This window comes from Ciconia boyciana, chromosome 6, assembly GCF_034638445.1.
Source record: "Ciconia boyciana chromosome 6, ASM3463844v1, whole genome shotgun sequence".
In the NCBI taxonomy this organism is placed as follows: domain Eukaryota; kingdom Metazoa; phylum Chordata; class Aves; order Ciconiiformes; family Ciconiidae; genus Ciconia; species Ciconia boyciana.
The window spans coordinates 19954878-19973184 of record NC_132939.1 but is presented as its reverse complement, the minus strand read 5'-3'; the positions used below and the strand labels follow the sequence as shown (position 1 = coordinate 19973184).

Sequence of the window (18307 nt, the reverse complement as noted above, 5' to 3'; positions counted from 1 at the left end):
TCTACTTTTAAGTGAAGGGTGACTGAAATCACTGCAGAATGGGCTTCCTCTCTCAAAATGGAAAAAAAAAAGTAAAGTTCTCAGTTGACTTATGTGACACAGAACTGGTAAAACAAGGGATTCTTTTTTTCTTTCAGGTTTAAACAGTTAGAGCTTCAAACTTTTCAATTCTGCACCAACCTAATGAGTTTCAGAAGTTGTCAAGAATATGAATAAGAAAAATCCTAGTCTGTTGCCTGGTCCTTTATAGACTGTGTGTGTTTGTATAGCATATTGTGGCTTCCTTTGTAGTTTCTCAGACATCCTATCAAATAAAAATCTCAGTTCTTTTAGTGTCCTACAAGTGGTGGTTTTGGTTGTAAAATTGTCTTTTCTAACTCTGCAGTTTTCTGCAAAGGCCTCTCTTGCAGACTGATGCACTCTAGGTTAACCACAATCTTCATCCTCTGTGTAAACCCTGAATTTTGTGGTTTTAAATATTGTTTAATATCACTCAATTTAAAACACGTTCTCCCTCTCTTCCCCTAGGTTTGTGTGTAAGAATAATGGAGTCTTATTTGAAAATCAGTTGCTACAAATTGGATTGAAATCTGAATTTCGGCAGAACCTGGGTAAGATCTTTCAGGCCAAGTGGTTAGCTGTCTGCATTATCAACCCCAATTCCAGCACGATATTGTGGATAGGACTTACTTTTCTGCTACTTAAGAGGGAAATGTGATTTCAGGCCTAACCTATCTTAGGATCTTCACTGTTTGTGTGTCCCTGGCTTCTATATGGGTTCTTGTTTCTTTAACTTTTTGATGGTTTTGGTAGCTGAGATGAAATGGGAGTGTTAAGTGGTACTGTAAGCTCCAGCTCTTGCTGCCTAGTTGTAAGTCGGGTACAGCTAGGGTTATAAAGGACCATTCCCCTCAATTGTTATATCTTGCAGTATAGCTTCTTGTAATAATATTATACGCAATACATTTCAGACATCTCTATTGTAATACATGAATGCACAAGATACTGAAAAGATCTAGGGAAGAGCTGGGAATCAAACACAGGCCAGCACTAGAATTGCTTGCTTCTCTCCTTCTGCATCACTTTTGGTACCATAATAGCTTCTTTATGTAAAGTAATGTTTTCTGGCAACTGAAAGACTTCCACTGATTATTTAACTGCCTGTGTGACAGCTACTGTGGGAGAGGTCTGATAGCTTGTTTTAATCTGTTATTTAATTTTGAACTGTGAATATCTTGGTAAAATAAGCCATGTAAATTATGTGTTGTTTTTAAAAGTTGTTTTAAAGAAAGGTAGAAAGACAATGTATTCGATACTTGAAGCACAAGTAGTTCAATACAGTTACATGTAATGTACCTAAAAATCCTGATGTCTTTTATTTTTTCTTTCTAGGACGTATGTTCATATTCTATGGTAATAAGACATCAACACAGTTCTTGAATTTTACTCCGACAGTAATCTGCTCAGATGACCTACAGTCAAATATCCTTAAATGCAGTAGCATGCGTCTGTTCTTATTTGGGTTTTGTGTTTTATGCCACACAATTATAATAAAGCTGTTGGATCAAGGCATGATGTCCTTGAACACGAAGAAATGAGAAACTTACTGATAACTTTCTAAAGTTCTTGTAGAAAGAACAAGTCTTGAGCAGAGATGGAAGATTCTCTCCTTTAAAGCGCTGGTTACAAACACAATTTTTACTGTTGAAATAAGAAATTACGCTGAATAAATATGTAATGTAACTCTGTAGCTTTCTCCACTGTCGTGAAGTAGCAGAGGTATAGATATGGTATCCTTCAAGTCCTGCATTAGCAGATAACCTCAGACTTGAGATGGAGGTAGAAGAATACATGTACACAAAGATGATGATATTTTAAAAATAAGCTCTTAATTTACAGTTTGTCCTTATTGCTTGGTATTGCAAATTTAGGATTTCTGGGAGACTATGTAATCAAGCTTGTTTGACTCAAAGCATCACATGACGATGTTCACGTCAAAATGAGATATTCCAGTAGTTTTTATTGTGAAATCTGTGCATTCATGCCTTTTTGAGGGCATCTTTCTTTAAGAATATCCAAATAACTGAGAATTGTGGGGGTTATTGATTCTAGGTGTGTCAGTATAGAAAAAACAATTTTTTTTGCTGTACAAGAATTGAGCTTTGAATATTCAGTAGCATATAAAAAATAAGTGGGCACGATGCTGATTCCTCATGTAGCTTATTGGAGGATTTGCTATTTTTTAAAGTTACCAGTCCATTGATCTGTTTCCTTAACCACTTCTTATGCCTGAATCTTCAGACAAAACCTGTTGACCCCACAGTGGATGGAGGTGCACAGGTTCAACAGGTGGTGAACATTGAATGTGTGTCAGACTTCATGGAATCTCCAATCCTGAACATCCAATTCAGGTAAAACACAGGATTCAAATGCTAGTGAATGAGTTAGATGAAAGATGTTATATTTGTCCTGGTCCTCTGACTGAAGTGTAGAATATGGACACAAAAAGCTGTCTTGGGTAGACTACTTAACTGAAAAATTGATCTAACTAAGCTTTAAGCTACTAGGGGGAGGTAGGGAATCCACTTTGGAACAATGTGGCTTAAAACAAAAAAAAACCTCATCAAGAAGCAGCTACTGATAAAATGTCTCCATGACTTCTTTCTGCTATCCGTATAAAACAGCAGTCGTCTTGTTTGCTTAAGAAATCTTGAGAAATCTTGACAGGAATTTATGCAGTAACTTCTCCCTTCCGGAAACCAGGAACATTTCTGCAAACGACTTGGACGGGAAACGCATGCAGCCAAAATAGAATCTTGTTATGTCCACTTAATATCAGCCTTTGGGAAATCCTGATTTCTGGGCTACATTCTGTTATTCTAGTCTAAACTGGTTCTTACTGGTATGTTTTCACAGGGATATATTTTCACTTCTTTGGGTGCTATCTAGAAGGATAACAACCTATGTTGAAACTGAGAGATCCTTACTAGAAGTTCTGTCAGTTCACTTTAATGTGCCATCTAAGCAGAGCAAATAAATTTATTTAACAGTGGATTAAAACTGTAGTTTAGAAATGATGTTATCTGCTGTTGATGGATTTTAATCATAAACAATTGCACCTTAGTGTTCATCCTCAATTGCTTGGTTGATTTCGGTTGAGAGACTGCTGACACTGTGCTGCATATACAGTGTTCTTTCTATTCCATATACAGGTATGGTGGAACATTTCAAAATCTTTCAGTAAAATTACCCATCACGCTGAATAAATTTTTTCAGCCGACAGAAATGTCTTCTCAAGACTTTTTTCAGCGTTGGAAGCAACTGAGCAAGTAAGACTTTGTCTATACTTGGGCTTGGGGCTCTTGTGGTGGGCAAAGGGAAGAAAAAGGGTATATTGTGAATGTAGCTGGTGCAGTGCCCCATCCCATACTTAATCCTGTGAGTTATGAACTCTCCCAACATAATTAGTTGCTATTGAACAGTGCTGTGCATAATATATGTTATACTATCTATTCATCTTGCCTTGTCTTGCAGTCCAAAACAAGAAGTACAGAATATCTTTAAAGCAAAACACCCGATGGATGCAGAGATCACAAAAGCAAAGGTGGGTGGTAGTGTGGTATTTTTAATTCGTAGTGTAAGGGTCATGGTATAAGCAAACGTTGTTCATCTTGGTTTATATGGTAATTGGACCATCCTGTTAAAGTGTAAGTCCATGCTGTGTAACAGACTCTTCACAGTGTTGAGTTGAATGGACTGTTTCTCAGTGTGGCTTGAATTCGATATAGTCTTCAAGAGCAGCTGGAAACTTGAACCTATTTTAAAAAAACACCAATTCAGTACTTAAAACTGAATTGGAAGATACTTCAAGCCTTAATTTATACTAGAGTTACTAGTTAGAAAAGAAAACAAGCAAATTTTGTAGAACTGGCTGCCTTAGGCAAAACAGAAGTGACTAGTGTAAGACAGGAATGGCTTTATCAAAAACAGGACAGACTTATGTTGAATCTAACTTCTCAGTTGTTTTTGAGAAGAACCTTTTTTCAGGAACAGCTCGTTATCAGGGTCACTCTGTCACTTCAGAAGTTTGTTGTAATAAAATTGGTATTGGATAATTCTTCAATGTCTTGAACACTTCAAATAAAAATTAATCTCCTACTTGTTTTGCTAGTTGGTGGTGGATGTGCTTTGGTAGACTTGGTATTGGTGTCCTGCTGTCCCCACATCTAAATCTTCTGGGTTTCTTTCATAGATAATTGGCTTTGGATCAGCCCTACTTGAGGAGGTAGATCCCAATCCTGCTAACTTCGTTGGTGCTGGTATCATACATACAAAAACTACTCAGATTGGATGCTTGCTGCGCCTTGAACCCAACCTTCAGGCACAGGTATCTGTTTTAAGTATCTACAGCTTAAATACAAGTTATTGTTTGAACTAAATATCTGTGTATATCTGAAACTCCTTAAGCTATGTATTTAAAATCACTATTGCAATAGCTAATTGTGACTGCAGACTCCAACAAGAAATGAAATTGTAGCAGCTGGTCCTGGTCCAGTTTGGTAAGCTGCTTGTTCATAGCAATTCTCTTTCCTGTTGGAAGAGGTCATTGTATTATTCCAGATTGTCTGTGGAGTCTCATCTTCTCTTGAAGGTTGGAAACACTTAATGTTTCTGTTTTATGCACCTTGGACAAGATTAAGTATAATTCCCTCTGCCATTTTAAATTAATAAAAGAATGATTGGCTAAAAAAGAAAACATAAGCAAATGAACACAATGTTAAGAATATTTTTCCTCAAGCATTTTGATAGAGGTTTTATTGAAGTTAACTGAGGACTCAAAATAAGTTTTGAGTGGTAAGTCTTCCATTTCCTGAAGAAGTGGTGGAAAAGTCTAAAGACTCTATACAACATTTACCCCTCTTAAAGAAAAATTTTGGACTTTAAAACTATTAAAGCCTAAAAATATTAGAACAATGGTAACTCTCAACAAGGGTTTGAAGATGTACTCCAGCCTATGGTTTGAAAAAGCTGTATTACTCAGTGGCTGGCTGCCAGCCTCTGAATATTTTAATTTGAGGTCTTTTTCCTACCAAATCTAACAAAGCAAGTAAGAGGTAACTGGTAGCTTTCACTAGTTGACTGTGCATTCATTTAATGCCAAACTGTGTTTAAAAAGTAAATAATACTTTATGTTCTTTTTCAGATGTATAGGCTCACACTACGAACAAGTAAAGAAGCTGTATCTCAGAGATTATGTGAATTGCTGTCAGAACAGTTTTAATAGTAACCATGTCAGTTTGGGTTTTTCCACTTATATCGTTGTCTGAGTACTGCAAATAAATGTCTTGTACATCACTGTCTGAGTACTGCAATGTTAACGAATACCAGCTCCCTGCCTTAATAGGACTTGGCCCTTGTTTGAAATTAAGACTATAAAATTTACAGTACAGGGAAGTGACTTTTTACATTAAAAATGGCTTTTAGTGTGTTACACAAAGGGTGGGAGGGCTGTCTTGTACTCCTTTTGTGGTTTTTTTTTTGCAGAGGTCAGGCTTTTAAACTTGTTAATGGGAAATGGTAATTAGAAGTGGTAACCAAGGATTTCAACTGGAAATGGCTAGTAACATTCTGCCTTAATGCCTTTAACAGGTACTCCCTCTGCTCTGAGCTGAAAGAAACCAATGTAATGCTGCTCAGTAAAGTTAATTCAGATGTTAATGTACAGTCAAAACTGTAAACTTGAACATTGCCACAAGTCTTGTACTGGATAGAAGGGCAGATTCCAAGATGTGTTTGAATCTGATTCAAGTGAACATTTATGTTGAGTGTCGCCAATCTTTGTGTTTGAAAAATGCCACAGGACCAGAGTCTTAAAGTATTAATCATGTAATCCTTTACATCTTAATGTTTTCTGATCTTTGGAAAGTGGATTGCACACAAAAGCTATTCTTAATCCTTCTGCTTATCTCAAATAATGAGGTGAGCTTCTCTGGTAGGTGGTGAATGAGTACATGCTTGTTCATTGTTGGTCAAACTGAATTTAAATATTCTGTTCTGTGTTTTTCTGTTTCCCATCAGACTTACTTAGTAACAGTCCTAATGACATAACTAACTGCAGAGTCTGGTATTGTATAAAAGGAGAAGTGGGAAGAAATGGGCCCTTGAAGGGCTGTAAGGCATGCACTCTTTTAGATTAAAATGTAATTTTAAACAATATTTTTTCCCCAGTGTGCAGTAATGTTAAAACTTGAGAGGTTGAATAACTGATATCTGAACAGTTTCCTGTCTGTCAGTGGTGGTAAAAATATCCAGCATGGTGTAGAAGACTTGTGTTGAGGCTGAGAGTAGAAGGCCCAAAAATGTTCAGCTTTTATAGTGGTTTTTACAACTAAAGCCTTTGTAACTTGTTCCACATCAGCAAACTCTTTGCAGCCTCTCTGCAGAACTAAGTGGACACAACTGACTTGCACTCTTCAAGCCTTGAGATGCAACAAAGGCTGCTAAAACAGAGCAGGTGAGGTAGTGCAGTTAGAAACTGCAGGCCATTGTCAGTGAGTACTACAGGTCATGATGAATGAAGTCAGCTGCTGCTGACATGAGAAGTGACCCTCAGGTCAAGATTTTCTCAAGGTTATTTGAAGGAAGCCTGGGACTGTTGTCTCAACACATACAGCCAAGTATGCCCATGAAATAAAGGTTTTGAGTGATAGTGATGACATTGAAAATACATTTAAATGACGCTCCTGTCATGCTGCCCAGTGCACAGCAGGGGACGGGATTCTACATGATTGTGTGTGCCTCACTTTTTTGCTTCAGTGCTTTGAGTTGGAACTGGGTGACTATAATTTTGGTTTGGTTGAAGGCTAGTGATTGTACTTGAGTGCAAGTGAAAAATTAGGAACAAAGGTTTGGCTGTGGTGTGTGGATTTTGGGAGGTGTTTTGTTTTTCCAGAAATGGCTGGTAACTATGGATGTTATGACTGAAAACCTGGCTATAGACCTGGTCTTTCTGCAAAAGTTCTCTAGAACAATTGGCCCTTTTATGGCCTTTCAAGTATCTAATCAAGACTCTTTGGTCACAAACATTGTCTTTGAAAATCTTTATGTTCCTGCAGTCAGGTTGGGCAGTTGGCAAAATACTAATGGACTACCTTATGTTTTGTCCTTTGGATGCCATATATCTCTGTTACTTCTGTTGTCTTAACCATGCTGTTGGCTGCTACATTAAAAATCTGATGTGCTGAACTAAGGGGAGTCTTAGCAAAGACAGGGGAGGAGCTTCTATTTCATTTTTTCCAAATCCTGTTGTGTATTTGTCCCCCTGAAAATGTTCTGTTCCCTCATTAAAGGACACCTTGAGACACTGCACTACTTTAGTTCACTTTGCTTTGGTTCAAGCTGTGCTAACACATGCATTAAAAATGTGGGAAGGAGGGAGTAAGGGAAAGTGTCTTTTCAGTGGTGACTGTGTTAACCATATGACTGTTCACATTTTGTATTAAATGTCAGCTTAATGAAGCCGTGAGCAGAGAAGTGAACAAATTAAGGATGAATACTTGATTATCTTTTTGTTGAATGATGGTTAACTTAGTGATTTATCCTATCAAGCAGGCAAAGTAATTTCTGCAGTAAACAGTGTTATTGTTTTTAAGTACAATATTTTCAGGCATTGACATGTGAAAATAACTAAATAGCAAAATAGGTAGCATATGTTCATTCTTGACCTACACTCCAGTATGTAACATTTATGGTGATTGTCTTATTTGTATAAAACAAAGTTCTGTCAAATTATGTGGAGAATTTTCATATAGAAGACTATATATTAGACTATATTCATCAGAAGAACGTATTAAGATTAAATAAATGATTAGAACAGTAATCAAACTGTCCTTTTTTGTCTGGGGGCATGGAAATGTGAAGAATACTTGCATGGAATGGTTGTTATGGAACAACAGTTGATGTATAATGGTAAATTCTTTCCTGCAAAGTACTGGTGGGTTGTGTTGAGTCTTACCTGGCCTGCAGATCTCTGCTCTCCCAGTGAGTTTGTTTATAGCTTTTTTTGTTGGTGTTTGGTCACATGTTACAAATACTCTGCTGTAAAAAAAAAAAAAAAAACCACCAAAAAAACAAAAACCACAAAAACCCACCCCACCTTGATGTAAAATCTTTTTTCCTGTAGTGTTTAACAACAGTAAGTATATTAAAAGTACATGCTGCAGTAAACTGGTGTAATAGTGGGGTATGGTTGAGGCTATGAAGCATACACCTGTATTACACACAGGCAGGACTTGTAAAAAAAGTTGATGTTGCTGTAAAAGAAGAATATCTAAGCTGCTAAATAACCTCACTCAAGCTTTAAATGTATGCTTCAGATTCTTAGTACTTCTCTAAAACTTGCTAAAAGAAAAAAAATACCTGGGTACTATGAGCTTTTGTGCATTCATACAACTTTCTCTTAAATTAATTGCAAACAAAGTAGTAAAGAATACTCCCTACAGGCAGCAAGTAGAAATCGCTTGTGGGTGAACTACTTGTGTCCTGCTAGACACGTGTGGTCTTGGATTTCTTGCAGAGAAATGCCCTGCAAATTTTTGCTTTGTCCGAAAGTCACTACATGTCTGTGTTAATGATGTTTCTAGAAATGTCCCACCACATTACGGATACATGTAGAAACCTCACAATTAGCTTTTGGTTCATGTAGCACCTTGTTTTCTGACAGCAGCTGTGTATGGATGACAAGCACAAGTGCTGTGTCCACTTTCACAGGAAAGGGAACAGGTCACCTCAGTTGTCTCTTCTCCCAGTGAAATGATGGGGTATTCCACAGGTCCAAGTTCAACTGTAGTAAACCTAACAGACTATTTTCAGTTAAAATAATTGGTCAAATAATGAGAAATAAGTTAGCAAATTCAATTCTTTCTACTTTATTTAAAAGTCAAATTTCTGTTATTGCACAGTGCATAGGCCAGTTTTTAGCCTCTGGTTAAATATCACCCTGAGCAAGGCCAGACAGTCTTTGACATGGTCTTCCCTCCCAACCCTGCCTTTTTTTTTCCCCCTCCCCAGCACCCCCCCAACCCCTTCCTGATCAGGAATAACTTATCAGTTAACTTCATTGACACTCTAGGTAGCTGCTCAGGAAGCCTCACTGCAAGGCTATCCTGTGTAATCAATACAAGAGAACTCCGAGCAATAAGCAGTCGCTGTAGAAGTATTAAATTGTGATCAGATTTTAATTTAAAAAAAAAAGTATCTGAGGCCATCTGGACGTCTGGCTAGTGTATGCAACTGTCAAAGTTACAAACACAGCCACTAAATACAATTATTTCTGTAACGAGCCTTTTTCCAGGGTTATCTGTGTCTTGGCATGGTAGTTGGAATTCCTTTTTAAGAAGTTGAAGTGGCCTACAGCAGCCGCACACTGTGGTGACCATCATCTTCTCAACATTCAACCTGTTTGGAAGAGAGGGAAGATCGGTTAGGATTTGTATACAGCATTTTAGGCTTACAGCTTTTCAAGTACTTAAACATTTTTTTTTCTTTTCTTATGGTGGAACATTTAGAGGAAAGCACAACCTGTAGAATTTAATTATTCTGTCAACTACAGAACTACAAACAGTGCAGCAATTGACTCTGTTTTAAATTCTCATGATGACTGCTGCAGGAGTTGAGGTGTACTGAGCTTCTGCCTTCCATTTTAAGACCGAATTTTCAAAAGGTTTATAGCTATTAGGTCTCAGACCTCACTGGGAAACTAATAGGACTTGGTTTCCCCATTCTCCTTTTGCACTTCTGAAAATCATAAAGTAACTATGTATCTAATTTTTTTAAGCTGTGCATTGGACTACTTCAAGTTTGCGAAAGGTCTCTGGTATGATCTGTTAACAATGATGCTAAATTGTGCATGTTCCTTGTGCACAGTTCATGGAGGAAGGAAAATCCCTTTCTTCCTCTGAACTGTTAGCACCAGAATCTAAGGTGATGACTGCATAACATCAATTCTGGGCTGTGAGGTCAGTTAAAGTAGTAGACATGCATGTATCTTCCTGAATTAACAGGAATAAAGCACAGGTTGGTGAAGTGATAGTTTGAATAAGCAGGTGAGACTTAGATTCTCTTCTGATAGTACTGTTCTGTTATACATGGCTTTTCTGACTGTGTTCAGCCAACTGTGCTGCTGGATTTGCTTCTCTCTCATTTTTTCCCTTTTTTTTTTGTTGGTAGGAAGCTGTATCAATGTAGGCTAGAATTCAGCTATGGGAACAAGAGAATTATGCAAAAAATATTTTTGTAAAAATGTGTAAAGGGGAGAAAAGTCTGCTTGGTTTCAATTAAAACAAAACTGGTTTTTAACCACAACTTTCTTAGGGATTGTGGTGAACCTTAACTCTCAATCTTCCTCCAGGCTTCACAGCCCTTTTGAAAACTCTCAAGATACAAAGTCAATCACTCAGTTGTCAAAATGCTGGGGGACACCTGAACTCACTTTGAAGGGGATAGCTTTTAGCTTCAGGATTAATTTAAATTAGTTATTGCAAATAGCAAAACTCTATTCTTGAACATTGTATTTGCTTGGATTGTTGGGAATATAACAATTTTAATTTTTTTCCCAAATAACTGAACTCTGTAATACTGCTGCAGTGAGTTTAGTTTTATTGAAGCCTTGATTCCCTGTTTGAATAGTCTCCTATTCCAGAGCAAGCAGAACTGCACAGACGGAGACAGCATGCTTGTAACTATAAAATGTTCCTGAATCACACTATTAGGAGAACATTATGAGATAACTGAAGTGACATTATATATTTAAGTGAGATAAATTTCTTATGTTGCTGTCTTGGCTATTTGAAAACAGTATTTGTAGTCTAGCTGACCTTTTCAATCTTTAAAACAAACAAACAAAAAAAACCCCACAGCAACAAAAAACCCACAACAACAAAGCAGCCCCCAAAACTGCAGCATTGATGTCTGTTGGGTTTTTTTAATATAAAAACACTTAAGGAAGGGAGACAACATTCCTTGTTTAAATTGTAAATCCCCACATGCCAATGACATTATTAGTGTTGTTTCTAGTTAGCTGGCTTGTACTGCAACATTATATTGCTGGGTATATGCCAACCACATTTTTCTACCTAAATTATAACGGAGTGGTTGTTAACAAATATCACTACTGACAGATGGCCAAATAAGAAAAAGAAACAACTTCAGTGCTATGCAATCTCTCAGCTATCCTTACTTTGTTGAAGATGGACATGATCCTTCACATCGGCTTAAAGTGACATTTGTAGAACAGCCTTTGTAAGTTATTTTTTCTTCATATATGAGTTCTCTACAATGCTCTGTCAAACGTAAAAAGAAAAAAATTATAGCAGAAATTTGTCTTGGTCTTCTCGGGTGGCCTTTGCTGGATGCCAAAAGCTTCCATCTTCTGTTTCATGGAAAACCATTCCTATTGCATGAGACAATTAACAAGTCACAAGTGAGTAACAGGAAGAGAAGGTTTTAAACTAGGCACTGAAGATGCATGAGATAGTTGCCCTCCAGGGTAACTAAGAAAATGCAACTTCCTGGAAATACAAATGAGCAAAAAAATCCCTGTTAAAGAATTCCTGTTAGAAACAAGGCCTCTGCTACCTATGCAGAATCCAGTTAAAAATGTATAGATATCTCTTGTACCTCCACATGAGTGTTCCTGAATCCTGTACTGTAGATCGGTATAGTAGTAGGACAGTTCCATTTAAAACCAGTAGAAAAGATGTTGCTTTGTGTGCCTCCCTTTACATGAAATAGTGCAGAAATTGTAGAATGTGGTATTCCTTCAGTCAAAAGGTAGTAGGTTTTAATTATGCACAGGAGCCAGAAAACATCACTGTACCTTGAAAACTAAGAAAACAGTATCCTGCAGAAGGGACACCCTTTTGGCACACTTGAGCATTTTTTGGTATATGAGAGAGAACAGGACGACTGCAGGGTAAAGCAAGAGAGATTGTCTAAATAAAAAGGTATCTTTCTTACACTGCTTAACTGAGATTAAGATAAAAAACAGATGATGCTGTGACTCTCCTGATATGCATCCTGTCAACCTCCTTAACTCACACTTTTTAATGTTTATGTCAGTATTCAGCAGGGAACCCGTTGTTACGAAATCAAAGGCTTCAGACAACTACGCTACAAAAAAAATAACTGCTGAAAGGACAAAAAGAAAAGATGAATACAAAGGGTATCATACCTAAAGAATGCATACTGTAAGAATTCATACACTCATGAAAGAAAAGATGTGCTAAAAACAAAAACATGATACAGGAAATGATATGAATATACTTTACCTTGTGGCACTGTTAAGGGTACAGCAGAAGACAAGGATGTTGAAAGTCTAGAGGTGAAAGAAGATGATGTAGTGCGGCTAGTGGTTAATGTTGTTGTTTGTAAAGAAGTCTTTTCAACTGACTTAGTAGAAGCAGTAGTAATACCACTGGGTGCAAAAGTAATTGTAGATAAGACATTTGGGATCACAACTGGAGTAGATGTGGCAGAGATAGTGGTAGGAACTACTAATGAAGATGTTTCACCATATGGAGTAAACGTGGTGTTTTGGGAGGAAAAATACATAGTACTTTGAGCAGACCTAAATGTGGAAGTAGTGAGGGGCATAGGTATTGGGCTGGCAGTTGGGGCTGAGGTGGAGGAGACTGTGGAAGTAGCAGCAGATGGCAGCCAGGTGCTAACCAGGCTGCTCTGGGCAGGCGGAGAGGTGGGACTTGGAGACATCATTGTCATAGGAACTTCTGTCAAAGTGCTGGTCTCCCTGGAGGCAGAGGTCTGGGAGGTCCTGGTGGCGGCGGTGGTCTTCTGCGTGGTCAGAGGCAGTACAATGTGTGGCACAGTTGCCTTTTTGTGGGTGAAGGCTGCTGGGAGGAAAGCACAGGTTGACTGAGGGAAGGTAAAGGAGGTGGGAAGAAGCCCTGTGCTAGGGCCTTGGGCAAGAAGAGCACCTCATATCACACTGAGTCTTGCAGGGCAAGAGGGAGGATTGGACATCTGTCTCCGTCCCTAAGCCTCCCATCCTGTTTAGCCCCAGTCAGGGCCAATGTGTGTGCCAGTCAGCGGTGGGTTGACTGTGGCTGGATGCTGAGTGCTCACCTAGCCACTTCTCACTCCCCCCCAGTGGGAATGGGGAGAGAATCAGATGTGCAAAAGGAAAAAAACCCACATGAGTCCAGATGGAGTTCTCAGAAGTCAAGAAACTACAGGCAAAACAAACCCAAAAACCACCCACAAGATGCAAAGACAATCACCCACCACCTCCCACTGGTGGCCTGTCTCCGAGCAATGGCTACATGGGAAAAACTCCCCCTGCTCTATTTTACTGCTCAGCATGATGTCTGCGGTATGGAGTATCTCCTTAGTCACTCAGTGTGGGTCAGCTCTCCTGGCTCTGTCCTAAGCCAGCCTCTTACCCACCCTTTGCCCACTGCCTGGCACCCAGAAGGAGAAACAGAGAACGCCTGGATGCAGTGCAAGCACTACTCAGCAATAACAAAGGACTTGTGTGCTACCACGAGGGACTTGGACATGCATCTAAAACACAGCACAAGAAAACCTACTAGGAACAAAAATTAGCACCATCCCGACCAGAGTCAGTAGAGAGGCCCAGGACTGCACCAGAACCCAGGCTAGCCAAAGGCAGTGGGAAAACAGGACCAAGTACCAAAACAAGTTTGCAAGTAGTGTATGGTGCTTGGAAGGAATGATGGAAGAATGAATGAAAGAAAGAAAGAATAAGAGCTGGGAAGAGCAGGCAGAGCGGTGGGAAGGGCAGGAGGGAGCCTTACTGGGGTGTGAGGAGCTCAGCCATGTTGAGGACACAGTTGAGGAGGGAGAAGATGCAGACGCCGGCAGCGGGCTGGTTTTGGCTGTGGAGGGTGCGGAGGACTGTGGTGCAGGCGACTCTTTTGGAGCACTCGTCGTTGGGGAAGAGGGCTTGGGCCTTAGGGTCGTAGGCGTAGGCTTGGGGCTGGCGGTTGGGGCCGACGTGGAGGAGACTGTGGAAGTGGTGGCAGATGGCAGCCGGGTGCTGAGCCTGCTCCTAGGGGCAGGCGGAGAGGTGGGACTCGGAGACGTCCTTGTCAGAGGGACTTCTGTGCTGCTAGCGGTGCTGGTCTCTCTGGAGACAGAGGTCTTGGAGGTGCTGCTGGCGGAGGTGGCGGCGGTGGTCTTCTGCGTGGTCAGAGGTGGCACAATGTGTGGCACGGTTGCCTTTTTGTGGGTGAAGGCTGCCGGGAGGAAAGCACAGGTTGACTGAGGGTGGCAGGCCAAGAAGGGACGGCAAAGGAGGTGGGCAGAGGCGCCGGTGCAGGGGCATGTGCGAGAAAGGCAGCGCTGTGCTGCGCTGCGTCTCACTGGGCAAGAGGGGGAGTGGGATTCTGGTTCCTGCCCTCAGGCTCCCGTCTGGTTTCTTCCCCCAAAAGGGGGGACAAGGACGGCGCCTAAAGGGTGCCTTCCAACGCGCAAGCCCCCTCTGCTCTCCCTGTCAGAGGAGCCTCTCCGTTTGTGCATGTCTCCCTCCAAGGAACAGGGACAGCGTAGTGTCTGCCCCCTCCCAGGCTGGCAGGTCAGGCTCCATGGGAGAGACCTGTGCCCAGGGCCGTGCCAAAGGCAGGCCATAGCAAAGTGCCGATGCCGAAGGAGGTGGGAACGGAGGTATAGTAGCAAAGAAACGCCCGAGTGGCGAGTGTGGATCAAAAGGAAAAAAGGAAGGAAGGATGGAAGCGTGAGAAGCTGGGAAGAGCAGGCAGAGCGGTGGGAAGGGCAGGAGGGAGCCTTACTGGGGTGTGAGGAGCTCAGCCATGTCGAGGACACAGTTGAGGAGGGAGAAGATGCAGACGCCGGCAGCGGGCTGGTTTTGGCTGTGGAGGGTGCGGAGGACTGTGGCGCAGGCGACTCTTTTGGAGCACTCGTCGTTGGGGAAGAGGGCTTGGGCCTTAGGGTCGTAGGCGTAGGCTTGGGGCTGGCGGTTGGGGCCGACGTGGAGGAGACTGTGGAAGTGGTGGCAGATGGCAGCCGGGTGCTGAGCCTGCTCCTAGGGGCAGGCGGAGAGGTGGGACTCGGAGACGTCCTTGTCAGAGGGACTTCTGTGCTGCTAGCGGTGCTGGTCTCTCTGGAGACAGAGGTCTTGGAGGTGCTGCTGGCGGAGGTGGCGGCGGTGGTCTTCTGCGTGGTCAGAGGTGGCACAATGTGTGGCACGGTTGCCTTTTTGTGGGTGAAGGCTGCCGGGAGGAAAGCACAGGTTGACTGAGGGTGGCAGGCCAAGAAGGGACGGCAAAGGAGGTGGGCAGAGGCGCCGGTGCAGGGGCATGTGCGAGAAAGGCAGCGCTGTGCTGCGCTGCGTCTCACTGGGCAAGAGGGGGAGTGGGATTCTGGTTCCTGCCCTCAGGCTCCCGTCTGGTTTCTTCCCCCAAAAGGGGGACAAGGACGGCGCCTAAAGGGTGCCTTCCAACGCGCAAGCCCCTCTGCTCTCCCTGTCAGAGGAGCCTCTCCGTTTGTGCATGTCTCCCTCCAAGGAACAGGGACAGCGTAGTGTCTGCCCCTCCCAGGCTGGCAGGTCAGGCTCCATGGGAGAGACCTGTGCCCAGGGCCGTGCCAAAGGCAGGCCATAGCAAAGTGCCGATGCCGAAGGAGGTGGGAACGGAGGTATAGTAGCAAAGAAACGCCCGAGTGGCGAGTGTGGATCAAAAGGAAAAAAGGAAGGAAGGATGGAAGCGTGAGAAGCTGGGAAGAGCAGGCAGAGCGGTGGGAAGGGCAGGAGGGAGCCTTACTGGGGTGTGAGGAGCTCAGCCATGTCGAGGACACAGTTGAGGAGGGAGAAGATGCAGACGCCGGCAGCGGGCTGGTTTTGGCTGTGGAGGGTGCGGAGGACTGTGGCGCAGGCGACTCTTTTGGAGCACTCGTCGTTGGGGAAGAGGGCTTGGGCCTTAGGGTCGTAGGCGTAGGCTTGGGGCTGGCGGTTGGGGCCGGCGTGGAGGAGACTGTGGAAGTGGTGGCAGATGGCAGCCGGGTGCTGAGCCTGCTCCTAGGGGCAGGCGGAGAGGTGGGACTCGGAGACGTCCTTGTCAGAGGGACTTCTGTGCTGCTAGCGGTGCTGGTCTCTCTGGAGACAGAGGTCTTGGAGGTGCTGCTGGCGGAGGTGGCGGCGGTGGTCTTCTGCGTGGTCAGAGGTGGCACAATGTGTGGCACGGTTGCCTTTTTGTGGGTGAAGGCTGCCGGGAGGAAAGCACAGGTTGACTGAGGGTGGCAGGCCAAGAAGGGACGGCAAAGGAGGTGGGCAGAGGCGCCGGTGCAGGGGCATGTGCGAGAAAGGCAGCGCTGTGCTGCGCTGCGTCTCACTGGGCAAGAGGGGGAGTGGGATTCTGGTTCCTGCCCTCAGGCTCCCGTCTGGTTTCTTCCCCCAAAAGGGGGGACAAGGACGGCGCCTAAAGGGTGCCTTCCAACGCGCAAGCCCCCTCTGCTCTCCCTGTCAGAGGAGCCTCTCCGTTTGTGCATGTCTCCCTCCAAGGAACAGGGACAGCGTAGTGTCTGCCCCCTCCCAGGCTGGCAGGTCAGGCTCCATGGGAGAGACCTGTGCCCAGGGCCGTGCCAAAGGCAGGCCATAGCAAAGTGCCGATGCCGAAGGAGGTGGGAACGGAGGTATAGTAGCAAAGAAACGCCCGAGTGGCGAGTGTGGATCAAAAGGAAAAAAGGAAGGAAGGATGGAAGCGTGAGAAGCTGGGAAGAGCAGGCAGAGCGGTGGGAAGGGCAGGAGGGAGCCTTACTGGGGTGTGAGGAGCTCAGCCATGTTGAGGACACAGTTGAGGAGGGAGAAGATGCAGACGCCGGCAGCGGGCTGGTTTTGGCTGTGGAGGGTGCGGAGGACTGTGGTGCAGGCGACTCTTTTGGAGCACTCGTCGTTGGGGAAGAGGGCTTGGGCCTTAGGGTCGTAGGCGTAGGCTTGGGGCTGGCGGTTGGGGCCGACGTGGAGGAGACTGTGGAAGTGGTGGCAGATGGCAGCCGGGTGCTGAGCCTGCTCCTAGGGGCAGGCGGAGAGGTGGGACTCGGAGACGTCCTTGTCAGAGGGACTTCTGTGCTGCTAGCGGTGCTGGTCTCTCTGGAGACAGAGGTCTTGGAGGTGCTGCTGGCGGAGGTGGCGGCGGTGGTCTTCTGCGTGGTCAGAGGTGGCACAATGTGTGGCACGGTTGCCTTTTTGTGGGTGAAGGCTGCCGGGAGGAAAGCACAGGTTGACTGAGGGTGGCAGGCCAAGAAGGGACGGCAAAGGAGGTGGGCAGAGGCGCCGGTGCAGGGGCATGTGCGAGAAAGGCAGCGCTGTGCTGCGCTGCGTCTCACTGGGCAAGAGGGGGAGTGGGATTCTGGTTCCTGCCCTCAGGCTCCCGTCTGGTTTCTTCCCCCAAAAGGGGGGACAAGGACGGCGCCTAAAGGGTGCCTTCCAACGCGCAAGCCCCCTCTGCTCTCCCTGTCAGAGGAGCCTCTCCGTTTGTGCATGTCTCCCTCCAAGGAACAGGGACAGCGTAGTGTCTGCCCCCTCCCAGGCTGGCAGGTCAGGCTCCATGGGAGAGACCTGTGCCCAGGGCCGTGCCAAAGGCAGGCCATAGCAAAGTGCCGATGCCGAAGGAGGTGGGAACGGAGGTATAGTAGCAAAGAAACGCCCGAGTGGCGAGTGTGGATCAAAAGGAAAAAAGGAAGGAAGGATGGAAGCGTGAGAAGCTGGGAAGAGCAGGCAGAGCGGTGGGAAGGGCAGGAGGGAGCCTTACTGGGGTGTGAGGAGCTCAGCCATGTCGAGGACACAGTTGAGGAGGGAGAAGATGCAGACGCCGGCAGCGGGCTGGTTTTGGCTGTGGAGGGTGCGGAGGACTGTGGCGCAGGCGACTCTTTTGGAGCACTCGTCGTTGGGGAAGAGGGCTTGGGCCTTAGGGTCGTAGGCGTAGGCTTGGGGCTGGCGGTTGGGGCCGACGTGGAGGAGACTGTGGAAGTGGTGGCAGATGGCAGCCGGGTGCTGAGCCTGCTCCTAGGGGCAGGCGGAGAGGTGGGACTCGGAGACGTCCTTGTCAGAGGGACTTCTGTGCTGCTAGCGGTGCTGGTCTCTCTGGAGACAGAGGTCTTGGAGGTGCTGCTGGCGGAGGTGGCGGCGGTGGTCTTCTGCGTGGTCAGAGGTGGCACAATGTGTGGCACGGTTGCCTTTTTGTGGGTGAAGGCTGCCGGGAGGAAAGCACAGGTTGACTGAGGGTGGCAGGCCAAGAAGGGACGGCAAAGGAGGTGG

The 18307-nt window shown here is 44.5% G+C and overlaps 1 protein-coding gene across 6 annotated transcripts in view; it reads left to right on the top strand.

Moving 5' to 3' along the window:
- Positions 1–5355, top strand: part of AP2A2 (adaptor related protein complex 2 subunit alpha 2) — a 46948-nt gene extending 41593 nt beyond the window's left edge. For 2 of the 6 annotated variants that reach the window (XM_072864353.1, XM_072864352.1), the window contains exons 16-22: positions 529–611; positions 1393–1483; positions 2289–2411; positions 3213–3329; positions 3535–3604; positions 4253–4387; positions 5204–5355. In XM_072864353.1, coding sequence (XP_072720454.1) covers positions 529–611; positions 1393–1483; positions 2289–2411; positions 3213–3329; positions 3535–3604; positions 4253–4387; positions 5204–5281 — 697 coding nt within the window. In that variant the 3' untranslated portion in view covers positions 5282–5355. Of the gene's footprint in view, positions 1–528; positions 612–1392; positions 1614–2287; positions 2412–3212; positions 3330–3534; positions 3605–4252; positions 4388–5203 lie in introns of those variants that run through there. The other 4 variants (XM_072864351.1, XM_072864350.1, XM_072864349.1 and 1 more) reach the window with 2 other exon arrangements.
- The last annotated feature ends 12952 nt before the right edge of the window (positions 5356–18307 follow it).